Raw genomic sequence first — 22,678 nt, 5'->3', positions numbered from 1 at the left:
GTGAAGGGGGGGAAGTCTAGGCGTCGGGAGTTCGAAAAGCAGGAGAAGAGGAGAATGATCTGACAGCGTGCGCGGCAGAATCCGACAATCCCTCACCCTGTTAGCTAAGAAGTGTGTCAAAAGCCAATAATCTATTCTCGTGTGAATCTCATGGTAAGCGGAATAGTGCGTGTAACCCCCTCTAGTGTGGTGTCTGCTGCGCCAAACATCCGTTAGCGCAAGGCGAACCATTTCAGTGTGTAGCACCGAGGCAGCTGCCGATGGACTCCTGGGAGGGCCCGCTGATCTATCTAGCATCGGGTCAAGAACCAGGTTGAAATCCCCACCCCAGATCATCCCCGAACATTCATACAGCCTGCATTTCTGGGCCAGGGTGGAGTAGAACTCCGGGGAGTCAAAGTTAGGGCCATATACATTCACCACCATGCAGTCAAGCCCCCTGCCCTTGCACCTGCAGAGGACATATCTACCCTCAGTGTCAGACTCCAAGAGTGTTAATGTGAGTTTAGAACTGGGGTTAACCCACGTAAGAGTCCCCCATGAGTGTGTCGTGAAGCCCGCGGCCACGCTACAACCCGCCAGCCCCCTGTGAGTGAGCATTTTGCTGGTCAGAGGCAAGTGAGTCTCCTGTAAGAGGGCAAGATCTATGCGATGTCTGCGCAGGTAACTGAGTACTTTGCGGAGCTTTCTGAAGTCATCCAAGCCCCTCACATTCCAAGTGAGAATTCTTAAGCTAGCAGGTACCGACCCCCTCAATGATGTGAGTTCATCAGTAGCCGTTCTATCCACCATGGAAGATTGCGATATGATTGGGTGAAAGTTTCTTGTAAATCCCAGTGGCGCACTCCAGAAGGCCATTCGGAAGGGAAGCAGGGGCAGCACACACAGTGGGAACTCTCCACAAAATACGGCAGAGCACAGGCGCAATCATCCACAAAAACAGCATGAATTGAAAACCAAACCCCAACAGTCCACCCCCCTCCCACAGCTGACCCACCCCAACTCGGCCATGCAGGTCCCCATCCCACCCGCCCCTCCCCAAACACCAGTTCAAATGCCCCATCAGCCAACAGCTCGTGGGCGAAGGTAGCCAGCCAACTCAGTCTCAGCTAGCAAGTCACAACTCTGTTGCCCAGTGCCCCATCCCCCCCGACGTGCACCACCCGCAATACTACGGCACATCAACCTGAGCAACAACATCTACATTATACCCCAACAGTGTAGGGTTACCTCCCCCTCTCCGCCCCAAATTTAGCCAACATAGCACAACCACCAATCATTGTCCCGTGGAGCGAAACAGACACTATGGGGGCATACCAAAACAATAAATGAACAACCACAGTGCCAGTGTCCCACCCCCGCTTATCTGTGACATCATGTCCATGTAGGGCTGCTCCAGTTCCACGATCCTCGCGGTTCTCACCGCAGAATGATGCGTCGGCAGTCACTATGCCACGAGGTGGACATCGCCAAGTCACTCCTGGTCATCCACATTCCGTTGATCAGCATCCTCCCGGCTTTCTGACTGATCCTCCGGCTTGTCTCGGGCCCACTTCTTCAAGGCTTTTTGCAGTTCCGCAGGGTCCGTGAAGATATGAGAGTGGCCCTGCCTGTTGACCCGCAGCTTGGCCGGGTACAGCATGGCGTAATCGAGCCCCATGTCTCTGAGTCGTTTCTTGTGAGGTGCAAAGTGTTTGCGCGCCTCCTGTACCCGGGCCGTGAAATCCGGGAAGATGGAGATCACTGATCCCTCGAAGTGCAGATCGCCCTTGGACCGTGCCAGCCGGAGTGCCGTGTCCCTGTCTCTGTAATTTAATAACTTCGCTATTATCGGCCTTGGAGGGAGGCCCGGATTAGGCTTCGGACCCAACGATCGGTGTGCACGTTCAACCACAAACATCGCTGAGAACACACCTTCACCCAGCAGCTTGGTGAGCAAGTTTTCCACGAATAACTCCATTCTACCGGTCTGAGTGGTCTCCGGCAGGCCAAGTATGCGAAGGTTACAGCGACGGGACCTTGCTTCTAAATCCTCCGTTTTGTCCTGTAGAGACCTGATCAGTGTCTCCGCCCTGCGTCGCGCCGTGTCCAAGTCCGATTGAGCCTCCTCCACCTCTGTTATGCGCCTTTCCGCCATGTCGTGTCTCTCTGAGTGCTTATCTAGGCGTTCCGCCATGCGGTCCATTCTGTAGGACATGGCGTCCATTTTCGTACCCAGCGCCGTGAAGTTCGCCTGTATGTTTGATTCCATGGTTCTAAGCATTGATTTTATATCCGCGTTGTCCTCCGGCTGTTCGCCCGCTGTCTGCACCTCGTCTTGGCGAGCCTGGGGGCTCAGCACCGGCACTCGTCGCTGTGCAAAAGGGAGCTTGCTTTGGGTTCTGTCTCCCTTCCCCATGCTTCCCTGCGTTCTGCAGTGCTGGCGCACCCGCGCGGAGGAAGACCAGACCCCGAAAACCGCTGCTAGTGCAACCGTCGCACTCAGGAGAGCTTCCGCCCCCAGGTAGAGGTCTCAGCCGAGCCGGTAGAGTCGTAGGATCGTCCCCGCCTGAGCCGCGGGTTCCGCAGGCCCCCTGGCAAGGCCTATGCCACGTGTGTTAGGCTTCCAGTCGCAGATCCCAATGAGGTGAGCGAGGGGCGGGAGAGCAGGGGAGCTACGCTGTCCAGACGGTACCCTACACCGGCCTCCAGAGATGTACAGGTCCCTGGCTGGGGGTTCAAATGCCGGCACACATCCGAGGTAGGGAGGGGGTGGCCGGGAGGGCTATCGCGCCTCTCAGGTACCTTGCAATGCGCTCACCCCGGGCTAGCCGCTCCGAGTGTCCTCGGCTCCCGAGCCCGATATAGGGCCCACACGCTCCCCACACCCTCCGCGAGGCCTCACCGTCTGATCGAATCCGCAGCACAGGCGGCCGGAGTCGCCGACTTGCTCGTTCCGTCCAAATGCTGGCCTCAGCGGGAGGTCCGATCTCCCCCCCACGACCGCTCCCAGGCGCCGCCGCACGTCTCTGCACGCAACCCGGACTCACAGCCACCCGAGTCCGCGGATCACGGGCCCTCGCACCGCCGGAGTCCGCAGCCTCTGCAACGTCGTCGGTGCAGCAAGGATCTCTCCCAGGACGGGTCCGCTTGTCCACCTCGCGGTCCGCAACACACTTCGGTGTCGGGGGAGTATCAGGGGTTAGGTTGATGCAGGATTATTCAGGATAATGTAGTGGTGCCGAAGGAGCCCAGGGACTATGCGGCCATTTTCCGCGGCTGCTAGCTCCGCCCAGCATGTCTCTGGTCTAGTTTGCGTTGTATAAAACTCTATAAAAAAAAAACAAGCATTTGCAATGCAATAGGTCTCGCATTAGGAAAGTTTGAGCTATTGGTATTGTAAATGACAACATTTTTATTTATGTTTTGTTTTTGAAAATAGCTAAATTAATAGCTTTGTCATTTACAATGCCAATAGTTAGAACTTTCACAAATGTGACACCTATAGCATTTGTAATACAATATGTGTTGTAGTTACGTGACTTAAATGTATTGAGATTACAAATAACAATGGCTTTTAATTTTTTTTAATATATAGGGCCAGATGTAGGTGGGAGATTGCTACATCTGGCCCTTAATACTTAAATAAAAGTTATTGTAATTTATAATGGCAATAGCTTAAACTTTTGTAAATAACTTTTGTGAAGATTATATTCAGTGTATTTTCTTGTCACAAAAATCCAAGAACAGAAGTGAAATATTAACATATTTTTGTTACATTTGTAATAAAGCTTGAAACAGTGAGAGAACATATTCATGTTATTCCCCATTCCGACGGGAAAACGTGCAATCCTCGGATCCAGATACAAATATCTGTTGAGCACCATCCTTTTTCTATCCCACTCGCTACTTCACCTGTAGTAATCACTGCTGAAAATGGTTTAGTTCTTCATTCAGACACACAGCACTTGATAACAAGTGACCTGGCGTCGAATACGCTAAATATCGCAACTAATAAAACACCGAGGGTCACATTTACAAGCCCCTTGCGCCATGTTTGCGTCACTTTTCCCAAAAGTGTCGCAAGGGGTTTGTAAATCTGCCCCTGAGATCTTCGATATTTTTAGTGTGAGCAAATTATTACCTATTCTGAGTTTTGCTATGAAAATGGGGCATACCATGCAGATTTTGCAGCTTATGACACCAAAATCGCCATGTCCTGTTATTTGTTGTGCATTTTTACCTAATCTAGTCCGGCAGGTTTGACCTACTGACATTTACCGGTTAACAGGGCTGCAAACTTGATTGCACCTGGTAATTATCTGGTGCGATTAACATCGTTCCTATAGTAATTACAATCCCTGTGAAAACAATTTAACGGGGCAGTTATAATCAGGCCGGTAGCGCCTTGTCAGAACAGATATAGCATTAGGGCGCGTGTTGAACACACCAACCTTTGGACAGCTGTTACAAGGTAGCATACATATAGCACGATATGCACTGTCTGACACAGCGCATCATGTCCAGGTAAAAAGTAAAAAGTCCACATTTGTAAAGCGCACAATCACCCGTAAGGGTCTCTAGGCGCTGGGGGCCGTCGGGAAGATTAAGCGAGCTATTGCCCAGAGTCACATGGTGCTAGGCTAATCTGCCGCCGGAGCCGGGGATCGAACCGTGATCCCCAGATTCCAGCGTCAGTCGCCCTGGCCGCGGCGCCACACCTCTCCCCTAGTACACATACTTAGTAGCACCATATGTTGATGACCTGGCCTGTTACAGAACGCTACTTTGAGAGCAGATGTTAGCACAACCTTCCTTTTTGGCAAAAAAGTACAACCCCCTTAATTTAGCAATCTCTTCAATGAGCCAGTTTACATAGCACAGATAAACATCCCATTAATCAATGATCCCCAGTAAAAACACAGTTGTCACAAACATGCTGAAAGCATTAACAGCGTCAAATGAAGCACATAAATGGCCCGATTCATAAAGGCTTCTGTACAAATGTGTGACCTGCAGTGCGTATAAAAGTAAAATAATAATAATAATGGTTTTAGTTTTCAGCGCAACAACTTCCGAATCATAACATCTACATAGTTGAGATGACCCATCCAAGGTAGCCAATTATTTCTCACGCCTGAGCGCTCTACCTTATTTGTTCAGCATCAACGAGAACCAAAAGGATTCTGCATACAGCTCCCAAGTTATTAACAAAACAAACAAAAGCAGTTATATTTCACCGCTGCCGGCCGTGGAGGAGTGGGAGGGCGGGAGCTGCCTGCGCATGCTCGCCACGCTTCAGTTTCGTTTTCAGGTCGGAGCGCGATCCCGGAGAAGAGAAGTGCCGCATGAAGTCCCGGGTCCCAGGAGGGGGCCCGGGTGAAGACCAGCGTGGAGACTGCGGGGCCCCCATGCCTATGGGGAGAGCTCCGCTTTTTGGGAGAGTGCCATAGGACCTCGAGTTCTCTGCGGGGCTCCCTTAACTGATGGTGCGAGTCCGTCTCCGGTGAGTTAAAGGGAGGGGAGGGAGGGAGGGAGGGGCTGTGTGCCGTGTGCCTGTATGTGTGTGCCTGCGTGTGCATGGGCGCGCCTGTGTGTGTGTGTGTGCGTGCATGCAGAGGGGTGGGGGCTGCCTGTGTCTGTGTGTGAGCAAGGGTTGTGAGTTACTCTGCGCATGCGCGGCTCAGGCGCGCTCCCGCGGTGAAAACTGGCAAAGGAAAAGCGCGTGGCACATTGCTGTCCACATTCCTAAATACGGGTAGCATTAGGTCTGAAGCAGACACCTTCAATGCTCACGCATTGAAGGTACGTCTGCTCGACCTAAAAAAATGCAATTTGTACGTGTTCGCATATTAAAGCAGACATATCAGCTTTCCAGTGCTTGTTAGAAGGGTGTTCCAGATCTAACCACATGGTGGCAAGAGAACGCTAGGATTTGTATCTATTAAATAACCACGCATAAGGAGTTTTAGCAGAGCACTTCATCGGTAGCAATGCAATTCACATAGGTCGACAGCCCGCATTTAAACATTTTGGCAGTGATGATGAAATGAAAGCAGGCCACAAAGGCCAAGATCTATGGTATATAGCTGCTCACATTTAGAGCAATACTGGAGAGACTTAGATGAGGACAGGTCTATGTATTTAGTATGTGATTTGCTGTGAACTGTAAGAGATATGCTGGATTTAAACAGGATGCTGGTAAGCAGATCTCTACTGCTATCTCTAATGCTATAAGTATAGATCGTCTATGCATTGCTAGGTATTGGACAACGCCAGTATTGCCCACGGTTTATCAGTGGCGGGCATTATTTGGTCAGGACTATGAGCCAGAGTTTGCAAGGGCGAAAAAAAGGGCCAACTGCATATACCAGATCTGGGCACCCATGTTTTGGTGTTAGAACATGCAGCCAATTTCCCTTTTTTTTAGCCGAAGGGGGCGTAAAATATGAAATGTGCAATTATTAAATGCTTTAAATTATATTCCCTTGTCGGGTTGTTGGTCATTACCCCTTTTCTGCTCCATCCTTTCCCGTTCCCCTTGTCTTATCGTGTTTTGTTATTCTTCGTTTTATTATGAATGTACTTTTCAAGTGTTTTTTTTTTATTCACATCCAACTCGAATAAATACTCGTTAAAAAAGCGATATGCAACAAAATAGTGAAACAATAAAAGTAATGATTGTGTATAAAACGTTGGGCAATATTGTTTGATTTGATGCGAGAAGAGGTTCTGATAAGAGACTTTATGTCATTAGTGGACTCCAGGAGGGGCCCAGATGCAGTAGAAAGGCTGTACACATTAGGCTCAGGAAGTGCAGCAGGCAAAACAAAATATAAACAGGACTTTTTTAGCACAAAGAGGAAATACCCACCGGGATACAATGAGGGAGTTGTAGTTTCGGATGATCTGATGAGGGCCAGTAAAAAATGCTAATTACCCGCTGGATACGCATTTAAAATAAAAGTAGTAAATGGAATGTGAGACGGTACAGTTGGAGAGAAAGATGGATAGAATAGAAAAGCAAGTAAAAAACGACAGAGATTACAAAAGTACGGTGGCAAACGCATTTATTTTCAACAACAAAATAGAGGCACCTGAGAACAGTCAAGAGAGCATTGAACATTCAAGCGTTGGCGTTCCCCTGTTACCCTGGAGAAGCCCATCACTGAAGCTATGTGATGATCCTGTCTCGTTGACAATATGGCCTCCTCGCAAAGTGGTAGAGCGACCTGGAGAGAAAGACATACCCACTCCCTTAAAAGCCGAGTGGGCACCATCAGCAGTAGCAGGAAGTTAATTCATTGTGGTGCTTCCCAACCCGTATTTGATGGACCCCTATATTATTTCCTGTGATGTTTTTTTTTTTTTAAACGCCTCACTGAGGCCAAAAAAACGAATAAAAAAATAATACAAAATCACAGGAAAAGGTTTCAGATCAATAACATTTGAAACAGAGGCTCAAAATAATGTTTTGAAGGATTTGAAGATCACGCTAAACCCAAACATCCAGGTCTTTTGCCCACTAACAAAGCATGCTTTACATGCAACCAAGATAATGTAAGTTCAAATGGTAAAAAATATCCAAACACACCTGGTTGTGTGTACAAAAAGATACTGAAGTGAATATGAGCAAATTCTATCACAAATACATTGTAAAGGCAATGTTAATAAGGGATATATGATTAGAAAAGGATCCTACAAGTTTAGTCTTTTAAAAAAAAGCATGAGTATAGGAGAACTGTAAACGTATAACAGCATATGAGAGTTAAAATAACTTCGTTTCAGATGATTTAGTGCTCTATATCTCAAAGTAATATTCCTTCATGAAGAGGGTGAATGTATAAAGGCAGCTAAGGTGTTCAAGACCTGAGGTCCGTGCCAAGTCTTCAAAACTTTAGGTCAAGTGATATTACACTGGTCTCATTTGTTAGAGCCTGAAATGGCTATGATCTCATAAATATAGCCAAAATTGATGTACAGACCTATAAAACCTACAGAAGAAATTCTACAGTTAGTTTACAACCTTAGGAAATTGGGAATGGATATAATTTCTAAAGAGTACATTTCTGCCAGGTATGTATTATGACTTGGAATCAATTACTCAATAATGTGGATATCAGAGAAAAAATGTCAATGGATCAGAAATACTTAAACATGGACCACAACTAAAAAAAGGATTAGTAGACAAATTCAGTTCAATATCACTGTTTGTCTGGGTTTGGTTAATTATATTAGCTCCCTCCTCTTTAAAAAAAAGAACAACAACAAAAACAAGCATTTGCAATGCAATAGGTCTTGCTTTACTGAAAATTTGAGCGTTTGGCATTGCATTATTATTTGCAATACCAGGAACTCAAACTTTCAGCGATGTGAAACCTATTGCACTTTAAATGTTATTTTTTTTAATTTATTAAACAAACGCAGGCTAGACTAGACCTAAAAAAAATTCAAATCACACTGAATACTTTTGCAATTTAGGAATGCCAGGCTTCCAAAACAAAGCTGGTAATCATGTATTCGCATTTTTAAAGAGATCCCTGAAAAAATCGCAGTGTTTGAATTCTTAAAAAAGTAAAGAGCTGACAATTCTGTAGATGAATAGTGAATAATGTTTTAATTCTACGGGATGCGAGATGACATTTATACAGGATGGGACATGGGGGTGGTGGGCATCAAAAGGTTTAAAGACCACTGTTCGAGACTGGCCTGACTCTCCACCTCCCATCACAAGAGTCCACCAGGGACAAAATGCTTTCACACTTCGCACACAATGGGAGTATTTAATGTTTTTAGCTTGCTACTGTTGTATCCATGATACTTCGCACAGTGCCTGGTCCTGAGGAAAAAAATGGAGGCCAGCATGACCCAGCAGTAAAAGCCTGTGTGTCACATGCCACTGCTACAGCTTCACACCTCACCCAACCTTTGCATTTTATTGTACCAAATGATGTTCTCCTTTACAAATAAACACAACTGTGCCCTTTTCCTTTCATCGCACTTAAAGCAAATCGACAATTTCTAATTATGGTGCACTAAACACATCTAGATTTATACTGCCTATGGACGGTAAGGCAGCTTAGTGGGTTAAGCACGTAATTACTGCTGCACGTGCGTCCGAATAAAAACAAATTCAGATCCTACCAAGTCCAAAAGAACCTCAGCTCATTCTACACACCGTACAGTAAACCGCATTACATTAGGGAAGAGTCAAGGTTAGCGCATTGCATTAAGGAAGAGTCAAGGTTATTAGGTTGGGGAGTAATGTTATGTATGAGCTTAAGAACTGGTGTAATGTCTCTGAACTGCAGTTCATAAAGTATGTTTACTGATGCATTATCACCCTAGTGAATATGGGAGTATTTTCTACCGAAATCAAAATATGAAAGGTGGAGACGGCCCTGCATGGGTTGGAACATTCATGTCATGCACAGATCTCAGTTTCCAACTCACCTATTTTACTGACGGTAAGGCTGCTTAGTGGGTTAAGCATGTAGTTACTGCTGCACGTGCGTCAGAATAAAAACAAATTCATATCCTACCAAGTGCAAAAGAACCTCATCAGGGCTATCTTGAATATCCAAATCTTGAGCATGTAGGGCATTGTGGCTCCTAATTTCTTCTACTTATCTTACTCCAAGTATTAACACTCACTCCCTCTCTTGTAACATGTCCATCAATTCTAATGCTCCATTCTCTTCAGCAATTTTCAATAGATTAGTAACAAAATATCTTCTTATCTTATTTATAGTACAATGCACCCCATAAGATCAGTCTTCTTTACTAATGATGCTTCAGTTGTCACTTCCTTATTCCTTCCTTCCTGTCAGAGTCCTTGATTCCTGCCTCCTCTGTTCAAAACCGCACCCAAGCTGTTTTCCTATAATCTTTATCTGTGCTCCTTCTCCCGTATCTTCATATTCCTCGTATATCCATCTTTACTCCACGAACGCCAGGCCCGATAAATCCAGTCGTCAGGATAGCCCTAATGATGTCCCAGATAGGACGAAACGCGTAGGCTGTGGATCTGTATTTAAAAGGAAATCTTGATTGTACTACATTTGGAATACGTAAACTGGATATCTGCATCAAGAAAGATTATTTGAATTAATTGTTTGACTGCAATAAAACTACTGATTACAAGTATCTAGGAAACTTGCTCGGAACACTCTTTTGTTCTTGTGAAGACAGCAGTAATATTTTTGCTAGAAAATATTCTTGACTTTTGACGCTCCTATTTTTATGTTTAACTCCTATTTAATTAGTAAATGGCTTACTTGTATCATGTAGCTGCTGCCCTATACACAGACAGCTCGACACGCCTAGGACATCTCAGGATTACATGTACACTCACAGTTGGGAAGTGTTTTTGGGGGACGGCAGAGGTTGGATTAATTGAAGTGCAGCATTTAATGAGTCAATGTTGGGGGGAGCGCGTAGCAGTGCCTGCAACGCCATCTTCCATGAAAAAGTGACTTACAAAAGAGTGCTTTGAAACTGTAAATAAAAGATACAGAGTAATAATGCATGTAAAAGGGGAGCCCTCATGGGAGGTAACAGAAGAGAGGGAGGAACTAAACAGGAAGAAGGAGGAGGGACTACTAACAAAACAAACCAATGAAATAAAAAGTACCCCAAAGGACACTGCAAGCAGCTAATAAAATGTAAGGGCGGAGCATATTGCCCATATCCTGAATACAGCATGTCTCGAAGAGACAGCACAAGTGCTGCCTAGGCGATACCTAACAATATCAAAAGGTTCTGTCAAAATCAAGGTACATTCTTAGTTAGTCTGATACCTGACCCATCTGGTTATCGAACTGGAAGTTCTCTAAATTCCATTAACAATTTAATAAACCTAAACTTTTATATTTCATCATGAAAACAAGGAGAGTGTTATTTACAAATTGCTAAATATTTTAGTAGATGAAATGGTGTCAGATAACTGATGACTTTAATGTTTTGGTTTAAATATGGCAACCCATCAAAAACCAGGCAGCACCTATGAGAATCCGTAATGTAAACATTGAAGACAAGGAAATGTACAAAAAGAAAGTTATACATTTTGGCTTTTGTTTAAAACTCGCAATCTAGTAAGAATTAATAGGAGGAACAAATGTGACCAACCAGCACAAGGTACTTTCTATTAAGCCAAAACAATCTCCCTAATTAAATATGCATTATAAAATGATAATTCTTCTATTTGAGAAATGATTTTCGTATTTGAATTAACTTTGGTAGTGATCAGACCACTCTTGATAACATTGTGGCATCCACTTTCTAAACATGAAATTTGGAAATGGAGTCGCCCTTAATAGAATGTTGTGCTGTGAAGCATTAAACTGCTTAGTAATAGTATAATGCATGTGAGCCGTGGGGCAGTCCTGACATCATACAATTGTGTCGTCAAAAGCGAGGAACCATTTACTTTAAAAAAATGAAAAACAATGAAAAGACAGCCAAATGGAGGAAAAGATGATACTCCTGGGCACTTGCTGAAAAGAAAGCTGAAAGAAACAATTAAGAAAAGGTCTCCAAAATTAAAACGTAGGACCGAGCTGCATTTTGTATGGAATGTTGAAACCAATATGGAAAAGGCTTCAGAAAAATATCCTATGGAGAAATGCAAAGATCTTGGAGGAAGAGCTACGTCTCAGCAAGAAAAACTGAAGAAAATCTTTTGGGGATTTAATTGGGAAGGGCATGAGAAATAAAGGTTTAATGCTATGCAAACTGACAAAAATACCCCAATTAATTACCTCACTGAAATGCACTGTTCAAATTCAAAAGGTTAAAAATCAAGCCAGTCTCATCCCTTGATTTAACCGAAATGTTGCAGCCAAGTACCTTCTATGAAAACAACTGTAATTTTTCAAGGAATGCTTTTGAAATAAAGCTCTGGATGTTAACGAAATAGGGGAGTATATAAGATCAACTAAAACCTTCCGAGCACAGGGCCCAAATGGTAGGTCAGCATTAATTCTTGAAATTAGAGCCTCAAATTTGGTCTTCCCTGTTCTACTCCCTGCTCTAGGCAATCTTTAAAATTAATATGATTCAGGACTCTTCTATTAAACAATTTTTTTTTTTTAAAGGCCGTAATTACAGGACGATTGCATTGATGTTGATCTGAGGAAAAGTCTTTGGTAGGCAAAGAAGGACTGTTTACTGACTGCAAGCTCTCTGAAGCTGTGACAACATGTGTCATCATGACGACAGCACAGTGGCATACTGGACAGGACGAATGGTAGTTTTTATTGTGCCATTAGCGTCTGTTTGCCAGCAACCACTGCCATCAGACCATCGTGGGTTTGAAGGTGGTCACAGTAGATCTGGGGACAATAGTCCAAAGTACAAGCGCCGGAAACATCTTCATGGAGGTACGGAGCTGAAAATCTTCTACACCTTCATGGTAATCCTGGACACATCATCCGTTTACTTTAACATTGCAGTTGCATATATATCCGGTTCTACCCACCAAGACACTGCAAGAACGCTCTAGGGCCCAGTGTGTCAACATCAGTGCTGAACAGAACAAAGCCAAATGGTTTTGCAGCATTTGGGTGGCGGTGGCACGAAGTCTATCCAATGTCAATTGGACAAATACAACTTAAAGTCTTACTAAGACTAAGAACACTGGTGCCCTGTTCGTCGCAAAACATGTGACAAAAATCTATGCAAGACAGACTCTTGCGCATCTTGAAACATGGGTGGTGCCGGCTGCTACTTTCAGATCCACGGTGCAGATGCAGCCTGCTTCATGTCCCCCTTAATACATTGTGAAACATGCATTAGTGGCGCAGTATTTCGTTTCTGTGAGAGTTCTTTTTTTTCTCATAGCATTACAACAGGCCCCTCTGATAATCTCATCAATCCAACCACGTACAGCGCAAAATCTTAGAAGGTTTGAATAGTACAGGCTAGGGTAAAAAAGTCAAACGAGCAGCGCCAAATTAATAAAAGCACACCACCGCCATACTTAAAAATGAAGCGCGGCAGCCTTCTCGCTGACTGCAATTAAAATGTATTATGCCGGCTTTTGCAGAAAAGAATGAAATTCACACGGCCACCATTCTTAAAGATGGAGAACTAAAAAGGTGTGCCATGGCTATCTCACTGGAGTGTAATAGTACAAGAGATATAGGGATCCTAGTGGAATAGGATAGTACCCACCACAGATACTGGTCGGCAATGACTGCACCAGAACCGAGAGAAACATCAACACATGCTATGAGCAACGATTTGAGGAAGAAAACAAAACGGTTGGCTTACCAACTCCTGTTTCACTGGATGTTCCTTGGGATTCACACCTTGTGTGACCAGGTATACTATAAAACAGAAACAATGTTAAGTTTGTATTCACCCCACTCCCTTGTCCCCAGTACAGAATTCATACTCAATCTTCAATAACTTACTCCAGAACAGTGAATTCAACGAGTATGAAGACACCAAATCCAGCTTGGCTTGATCAAGTGGATCCAGCTTTAAAAGAAAATAGTTACATGTTGGTATACTTTTTTTAATATGTGCATTTAAAAAGTACTTAAAACTTTGATATCAATTAAATACATACTCTCAGATTTATCTTAAAAAGTCAACTCTCAAAAGCATGAAACTGTGGCTTAACTGACAGCTTCCTCTGTACAGGAAGCAAGTAAAAATGCTTTGGGAAGGGAGAATACTAAAAACAAAATCAACAGAAACCCAGATGAAAGATGGAGGCAACAATTAATAAATCTGGTAGAGGAGGGAGATATAAACTTGGAGGCTTGTGGGTGAAGTAGCTTCTGGTTTATTTGACATTAAATAAAAATGACTTTCTTTGATTTATGCTGTTGCCTTCACATTTTAAAAAGGTCAGGAAGGAGGCAAAGTATCACTGTTGAGATAGGGAGGAAATGAAACATATCCAGGTGAATTGCATAGTGCAATAATTGGATTTACGCAAGTTCTACAGATTTTAACAAACAAATTGTTTCTAGCGCAAACAGATCTAAAGTCACATTAAATGTGGCAACATATGTTGCTGCACAGTGGAAAGCCCTTCGCAAATGTTTAGTGATCACCTTTCAGTTGCTTATTGCTGTATTTGGATGTTAAACTAGTATAAATAAGGAGAAACATTTACCAAGGCAGTGTTAATAGGATTATGAATGACAAACAATTAGGTAATGATATAAATTGTAGTACTTTATACAGCATAATTTGGATTTTCTTGTGGCATAATTAAGCCAATCCTGCCACAAAATTTGGTCCTTCTCGCCCACATAATTCCAGTGGCCATTATTATTGGCACCTTAATAATAAGTTTAGATGGTTACTACGCATCACAATTACAGCAAGAATATTTTGGCACAAAAAGGATAGCCCAGATATATCCATGGATTTCTGTTCTCCAGTAACTCCAAAAGTACAGCGAAAAAAACCTGGTTTTGGTCATACACAGACAATGAGATAGGGTAGAAAGCACTTTGTTATCTGAAAATGCTCAGACTGTCAGATAGAGGAAACATGCATGCCAACATGGAGATCACCAATAGTGGAATACTGGCTCTATTGCTTAACATCTTTTTTTTTTAATAAACTCACAAAGCTGGGACCGGGAAGGCACCATTCTAAGAAACACTCTGACCCACTTGAGGAATAAGATACAGACAGTGGGACAAACTGACACTGCTCGACTCTTTGACGAAGAGACCCTGAGAAAAGTGGGAAAATCAAAGAGGCTTTGGCAAAACAAAAACAAAAAAACAGATAAAGGGAGACAGGCGTACTTTTAGACTAAGATGCACACAATTACAGACCAAGGCAAGGACACAGACACCCCCTTAACTGAACCACAATACACACTGACAGTGGTTTGGTTAAAAATGGCACAAGATAATACCCATGACCCAAATACAGACTTAAGACGCCCATTTCTAAAAAGACACTAAAACAGTCCAAATCCAGCACAAGTACTCTAAGAGTTTGTTTGCAAAAAGGGGGCTCCTGAACAGAGACATATACAGAGTACGGCGACATGCGGAGGAAGAAATTCATACATAATCAAGAAAACACAAAGTAAAGAAGAAAATATACCAGGAATATTATGATGCAAAATAAAAAAGCGACGTCAGTGGAAGTGTAAACACACTAAGAGCGATTCAATGTTCTCTTACAGGAAGATAGAAGACATGCATACTAGGACTCAAACTTAGGAGGAAAGTCACAAGTCACTCTACACCTACCGTAGAGGCATTCAAGTTTATAACAGATCAATTGAATTTGAATGTCAGGTTTTATTAGGCAGCATATGGAGAACTACAGAGAACTGAAACAAGACTTAACGAGTTCTTAAGGAGACATGGTTGCATTGAAATAATCAGAAAGGTTAAAACGAATAAAGTGCTCCTGAAAGCAACTGGCAGTATGAGGCTATGGGTGAGAACATGCAGAAGCTAGCTGTGGGGTAAGATCAAGAGACTAGCCTCATGTGGAAGCATTCCCAAGTAAGATAACACAGTACCCAGGTCAGACATACCGCATAGTGCTAGGATACTGTGAAGATGAAGCACAATCAGTAAAATGAAATATGCATAACAGAGAAGGTAGTTACATCTTAAATGATTGCTCTCAGGGAGTGGGACAGACTTTATACATTTTTTTAAACTTTTTTATCTTTGTATTAATATGAAAAAAAATTAAAAATTACTTGTAACTGATTTTATCGTATAATATTTGTGGTCCTCAGTAGAGTACCAAAACAAATAAAATAAACTTGAAACTTGACACTTGACTGGAGACAATCCTGATCCTTTGCTTCTGCTGCTCTTGCAGGAACACATTTTGTAAGACTGAATCACGTTTTGAGTGCTAAAAATACATTAGAGAAGATAACCCTTTCTAGAAAGTGTCTTCGATATATAAGTATATAGAAACACCTCGATATAAGTAAAGTACAGAAAGGAACTTACATTTATTTAAAAATGGAAATGAGCGCAGGATGTCAACTAGAGTAAATCTAGAGATGAAAGGTAAGCTCTCTAGATACGGAAAATGTGGGCAATATGAAAACTAAATGGGGTCGCTTTCTGTCAGGCTTCCAACAAAACGCTGACATATATGCTATTCCAACTAAATAGGTCAGATCAGAAACCTAAGCAGAATATTTAATACACCCAGATCACAGAGGAATACAAGCAAAGAAACTATTGCATGATTCTACGAGGAATATTAATGTGGTAGCTTCTTGGTTCCATCTTACCTTCTGAAGTAGCTCACTCCTGGAAACGGAAATCATAGTCTTCAGCATTGAATCAACGGAGCCGACTGACTTTTCATAGGCTATAAGGTATTCATGGATTTCTGTTGGGTACTCTTCCACATTATTCGTCCCCTTTGACATGATCTTGAGGCGATGTAAGAAAAAGACCATCTCTTTTATAGCAGATTACATTTCATGACAGAAGGTAAAGCGGTCTGTGGCCAATACATAAAGTTACACAAGCGTTTAGGATGGAAGTGAACATTGCTGCGCTGCATGGCCCATTTTGTAAATAAGGGTGCAAGGAAAATCATAGATCCGAGATTGATCGATCACGTTTTTGTATTAGCGACATCTATGTATTCTACACATGCCACAGATTTATATAAAGTCAATTAAAATCAGCCTTCTGGGACACCACATTTACCCAAAGTAGGACAGAACTGAAAGTCAGTGCAGAAGGGCTTTCAGTTTTTGACTGCTCGGTTGCCTGTTGAGCAATCCCAGAGCTTTTTCTTAACTCAAAGTCTGCCTGCTACCGATATTACACTATCCTTTAGCCCATATTTTAAACACTTAACACGGTATTGTAGGAAGGGGGAGGGGGTGGAGAATGGGAGGTTTAAAATGAAATTGACTAAGTGGCATAGAGCTGACTAAGAATTGGTTTTGCCTGTGGAATTGACGGTGTTCTTGTTAATTATCTCAACAGTTGGCTACTTCCTAGAGGTGGACTGTAAGAATTTTCAGTTATCTCCCCAAACCCAACATCAATATGAAACTAAATAGGGCCCGTTTTCTTTTACATTGGATAACTGCATGTGGAATGATGAAAATAAGTATACCTTATACAGTGCTTAGACAACTACAGAACATGTTAAGCATTTATAATGATCTCAAACTGGAAGACTTCTAGAACGCGGTCACAAAGCCATACACTTACATTGCATTATTTGGAGGTATTAATAGCACACTTTCATTGACAAATTAGAACAACCACCATCTCAATCTAGAGGCTGTTGATAAAAGCATGATCAGTGGTAGATTCTATTGTCTTCCTTGGTCCTGAATAGGGCAGCAGGTGCACCTTTCAACAAAGCTGGGCTTCAGCACAGCTACAGCTTTAAGAAGCAAGAGCATTTTCAGAAACAACCGACAAAAGCATGATTGGCACAGAGTTGTGCTCCACCTACTTAAGATCCAGTGTGTCCTCATGTAACGTAACTGGAAAATATGTAAAAGCGCTCGGATACCCGATTCGGTTCGGGTCTAGTTCGCGCTATATAAAACTCTGCAAAAAAAAAAAAAAGTCCTCAAATAGGGAGGAAGAAACATGAAAGACAACTAGAAGGCAGAGTAAGATGCAGTTCTTGAAGAAAATGAGTCCCTGTGATTAAAGAATTGTTACATCAAAATAATTAAACTGAATTACTATGCGGACAGCTGTTGCTAAAAGAGAAAACCACATGAATGGATATTTTGCTATAATACCTATTAAATTAAGATATGAAAAAGAGAAATTTGTGAGTTATTATACAAGCGTTTGTAAAGCCAATTGGTCTCGCATTTGGGTCCAATTGGCTTTGGCAATAGTTCTAGCTAAGAGGAGCACAATCTCTGATGCTGTGCCGCATGGCTACTTTTGACTTCGCCAGCTGCATTTCTTTGTAGGAACATGCACCATGCATTCATACACTTACAAAATGACATGCAAACTTTTTTCTAGGTCTAGTCTTGGCACCGCATGCGCTACGAGGCATGCTGTATTGAGGTTGGGACTTGAAGCTCTGCCCATGTCCTGCCCATCTTTTTAATTGACACCTGTTACCATCCTTTCGAAATCACTGATTTTCATTCTTGAATATGCTTGTTAGTCCATCCTTGGTACCGCCTTATCTGTATTTGTAACCTCCCATAATGACTGGATCTTTTACTTGTCTTGTACCACGGTCTACTTTATCTTGGCTGTGAGCACTATTTTGTTCAATGAGTTGCACCTATTCCACCCACTACGTTGCAGCACGCCGCCCGCTTTTATTTTAATTATAATTACTTAACATTTTTAGGTCTTGCTGAGTCAGCACATGCGGTGCTCTGCGAGAAATTTAGTAAGTGGTTTTCAAAGTGCTACCCACAGGCTTTTGCTGGCCTCAAGCTTGCGTTCACGATGGCGTGCACGTGCACAGCTGCCATCTGGGTTTCTGTAATGGCTCCTCTGCTCGCACTCCCCCCCCCCCCCCCCCTGTCATCTTCATTCAGGCTCCTCTGCTTGCACTACCCCCTCCCTTCTTCCCCCACCCTTCTCGTCACCTCTGTTGCACTACCCCCTCCCTTCTGCCCCACCCTTCTCATCACCTCTGCTTGCACAACCCCCCTTTGACCCCCCGCCCTTCTCATCAGCTTTTTGTTTTAGATCGCTGTGACTCATGCTGCTCTGCGCGCACTCCCCCCTCCCTTCTCCCCCTCCGTTTTCGTCAGTTTCATTCATTTGCCTGTACTTCTCACTAGGCACTTCTTCCAACATGTCCATCCCCGCCTTGTTAATGTTCTATTTACTTCATAGTCCTCTCATCAATCTGATTCCATTGTGCCTTGCTCAACCTCGGTCTGGTTTCTTTCATTTCCTCTCTCTGTCTGTATTTTGCTACTCCTCCACGCTGTTCTGGCTGGGGCACACTGACCATTCACTAAGCACTGATATAAGCTACAGAATGCAGACTTCCTTAAAGGCAGCTTTTGTGGAAACGTGGACAACATGCTATTCCTTGAAACGTGAGAAATTCTACATTTTCTGGTCATCAAGATGACTCTGCGAGTTAAATACTCGATCCTGTCATCAGCATTAACAGGAAGGCCAATGCTTTGACTACTGGGAAGTCAAACTTGGCCTTCCATCCTCCTGAGGTCGGGAAAGCGAATACCATCTGATTAACCATTAGAGTGCTCTGAAAGGCGGGTCGATGGTGGTAAAACACTACATGAAGAGTAATTATCTCTGTTCGGGGTATCATAAGTACTTCCTCCTACACAGCACCTGCGGTACGTGAACATTCTCTCAAAGTCCGTGTTCCAGAGACAGTGGCTTGGCTCCGAGCGCACCTGCAGGAATGCGGTGGGCACTCCTGAGGCCAGCATGGTTTCACTTACCCACCCACTAGAAGTACAATACAAATGACCTAACAGTGCCTTCTTTTGAAACTCTCTGAGCCAAAAGAAATGGTGAAATTCAACTACCAAGGAAGTGCTTTTGGGCTCCGTCATGGGTAGGAAAACACTATGAACTTGCTACAATACAATCAGAGACGTTTTAAGCCAAGGGCAAAGTGGGCTCTGGCCCAGGCCCCCAGCCTTTCACGGGAACCAGCCCCCCCCCCCCCCCCCAGCTCTCCATCAGATTGTTTTAAATAGCGTTTACCTTTAATGTACTTTTAATGTGGGGAATGTGTGAAAGTTTATTGCAGAAATTTTCCAGACAAATGTAGTGTACAAGTTTCCTGCAATATCTATAAAACAGTTTCTTTAAGTTAAAAACAGGACCTCACATGAGACATGGGAGGGTGGCACAGATATTATTTGCAGTAATAATAATAATGAGATGCTTCTGTGTTACAATATTTAAAATACATATCAATATCCATGAATAATAGATATAAATACATTTAGAAGTTGAACTAGTGCCCTTGTGCACCGTACCATCAGTGATCTGGTCAAAGAGGGCATGCTGCACTTTAAGATTATCAAGCATTATTTATTTTTCTAAGAAATGTAGAAACAAGCATTGGCATAGCAAATAGGTCTCGCCTTTGGGACCTTATAAGTGTTTAGCCATGCAAAACTTGTTCTTGCACCAAGTATGTTGTGCTGGATAACTAAACACTTATAAGCTCCCATAGGCGAGACCTATTGGCTATGCCAATGCTGTACAGCTGTGTTATGTACTCTATTTCTTTTAGCAGGGCGTCTGCTTTAAGTATAGCGGCCACACTTATTTAATTTTTTGTTTACTAGCGCCCATGCGTCGCTTTCACATTATTGGAGGCCGCGCCCCTTTCTTTAGATAAGCTGTGTCTAAAGAAAGGTGTGCGGATGCTATTAAAGTGAAAGTGCGGCATGGGGTGCTTTTACAAAAAAAAACATTTGTTTGTCAACTTGACAAACAGATGCTTGTTTTTGTCAAAGCCCCCATGCCGCAATTTCACTTTAATGTGGGCCACACCCCTTTCTTTAGATGCGGTTTGTCAAAAGAAAGGGGCACAGCCTCTGTTAACATGAAAGCGCAGCATGGGGAGATTTGACCAAAAATATTTGCAAAGAAATAGGTCTTGCATTTGCGAGAGTTTAAGCTATTGGCATTGTAAATGCCAATAGCTCAAACTCTCGCAAATGCAAGACCTATTGCATTGCAAAAGCTTCTTCTTGATAGCTACAGACCCGATCTGGATCTGTAACTTGATTTAAAAAGGTTTTAAAGCACATGCAAAAGAATGTGTATTTTTTGTAAGCGGGTGGGGGAAGCAACACTGACAAGAAGGTAACAGGGAAGAAGGGAACAAGCACAGAGGTGAGAGAGAATAACACAAAGCACAGTGCAAGGCAGAGAGAAGCACTCATGGGAGGCAATTGAAAAACACATGCACTCCTGTGGTCGCTGCCATACTCCAGGGGAACAGCAAGCACAAGAGAAGGAAAGAAAGCTCTCATTCACTAATGCACAAGAAGCAAAAGAGTGACTATGAAACCAACCAATGGTCGCCCACCGCAAGCTAACAATATGTCTCTCAACACACAGCTTACATGTGGTCTTAGGAGAGACCTAAAAAATAAATTACGCGCTAACAAGTATATAAGGTTAGAAACAAAAGGCACCAAATCAAGATCAAACTGCGCAAAATCAGATAACCTTGTAGAATAGGCAAATACTGGATCCAAATCTATATAAAAGTGTTAAAAATAAGAGACGGATGTGGCTAAGAATATTTTTGCTCAATGAGCAAATGCAATGAAATAAAATTGATGGCTAAAAATGTGAACGCCCCAAAGTGAATAACTTTCACAATAAATATCCTTAATGCAGCAGAGAACAAGAAGGAAGTTATTGGGGAACATATACAGCCTCACAACGGATAGTGCATGCGAAGAGGCCAACCTGGACCCAGAATGGCTGTGATGTACTAGTGTTCTCAATCGGATCTTGCCTCCACCTACGCTATACAATTCCCAGGTCCCCAGGGTACCTGTGGATCGATGATCCTGGCAAGGAGTATAATGTACTAGTGAAAACTGGTTTATGGTTTGTTGATCCTAGTGGTATAATCTTGGAGGCACATTAACGTCTCCCCAGAGACTATATGGAGAACCCTGTGAGCATGGAGGTATGAAGAACCATTGCATGCGACCTTCACCCCCCCCCCCTCATCAAGGGGTAGCTGGAAGGGAAGTGAGGTTTCAGACACTGCAATACAGTGTGCCTGGGAACAAGACGGCAGGGTGCGTGGTCTCAAACGACAACGCTGACAAATTTGTGCCTAGGGAATGGGACTTCGGAGGAGTGTTCAGAGGAGAGAGAAACAAGGAGTGTTCAGAGGAGAGAGAAACAAGGAGTGATAGAACGTCTCCCTATTAGTGGTTGATACCCTACATCATGCAAATGCTACCAGATATGCCACCACTTAAGGTGCATTGCTGTTTCCCTTGAAGGGAGATATGGGAGAGGGTTAAGGGTGTCCCTGGAATTGTGAACAGGAATCCAACTGAGTTGTGTAGACTGATACCCTCAGAGTTTTCCTGCAAACGGTAAACTATGTGCCCAGTAGTGGCTGGAAATGAGTAAAGGCAGAGAGTGAAAAAATATTTTTTTTTACCCCTCAGTGTGCAACGTCTAAAGGAGACATGGAAGATCCTGAATCACCCGAACAGAGGTTGTCCAATTAGTGCTATTTTCTGTCTCAGCTCTGCAAGTGAATTTAATGGAAACGGTGGCAACACAGGCCATGCTGAAACTTGATGAGAAAATGGATATGCTGAACAGAGTGCTGAGTGTGCCAGCAAAGCTTTCCGCAGATGCCTTGCTAATGAGATAAGGAGAATCTTTCTTGATGTGTTCAGTGTACAGGATGGTGGTGACTTATCAGTTATCTGCAAGGTCTAAGGCTACCCACAAGGAGTACAGGAGATGCTAACACTGTGGGACAGAAGTGGTGAACAAAGTGGTAGTAATGTTGCAGGACTGGAAAGACAGGATTCTGAGCAGTCATACATTAAAAAGCAATTAAGGTGGGAGAGTCCTATATCTGAGCGCTGGTGCCTTAGCTGGAAAAGGATATCGATGCTGGAAGCTCCTCCTTCCCTTAGGCTCCTTTAGAGCGACAGTGTTTTGGGTTATGACGTACCTGCATGCTATAGGCCGATTACTTGAATTGTAATGGTCAATGGAGGCGCTAGGGGGCGCACAGC

The 22,678-nt window shown here is 43.3% G+C and overlaps 1 protein-coding gene across 1 annotated transcript in view; it reads right to left on the bottom strand.

Moving 5' to 3' along the window:
• C1D (C1D nuclear receptor corepressor) overlaps positions 1 to 22,678 on the bottom strand; it is a 117,556-nt gene that overhangs the window by 78,893 nt on the left and 15,985 nt on the right. Inside the window, exons 2-4 of the mRNA XM_078649402.1 lie at positions 16,226 to 16,369; positions 13,395 to 13,461; positions 13,252 to 13,307 (exon numbers count right to left, since the gene is read on the bottom strand). Coding sequence (XP_078505528.1) covers positions 13,252 to 13,307; positions 13,395 to 13,461; positions 16,226 to 16,366 — 264 coding nt within the window. The 5' untranslated portion in view covers positions 16,367 to 16,369. The remainder of the gene's footprint in view (positions 1 to 13,251; positions 13,308 to 13,394; positions 13,462 to 16,225; positions 16,370 to 22,678) is intronic.

The sequence above is a fragment of the Lissotriton helveticus genome, chromosome 6 (assembly GCF_964261635.1).
Source record: "Lissotriton helveticus chromosome 6, aLisHel1.1, whole genome shotgun sequence".
Taxonomy (NCBI): Eukaryota; Metazoa; Chordata; class Amphibia; order Caudata; family Salamandridae; genus Lissotriton; species Lissotriton helveticus.
This window is presented reverse-complemented; position numbering and strand designations above follow the sequence as displayed.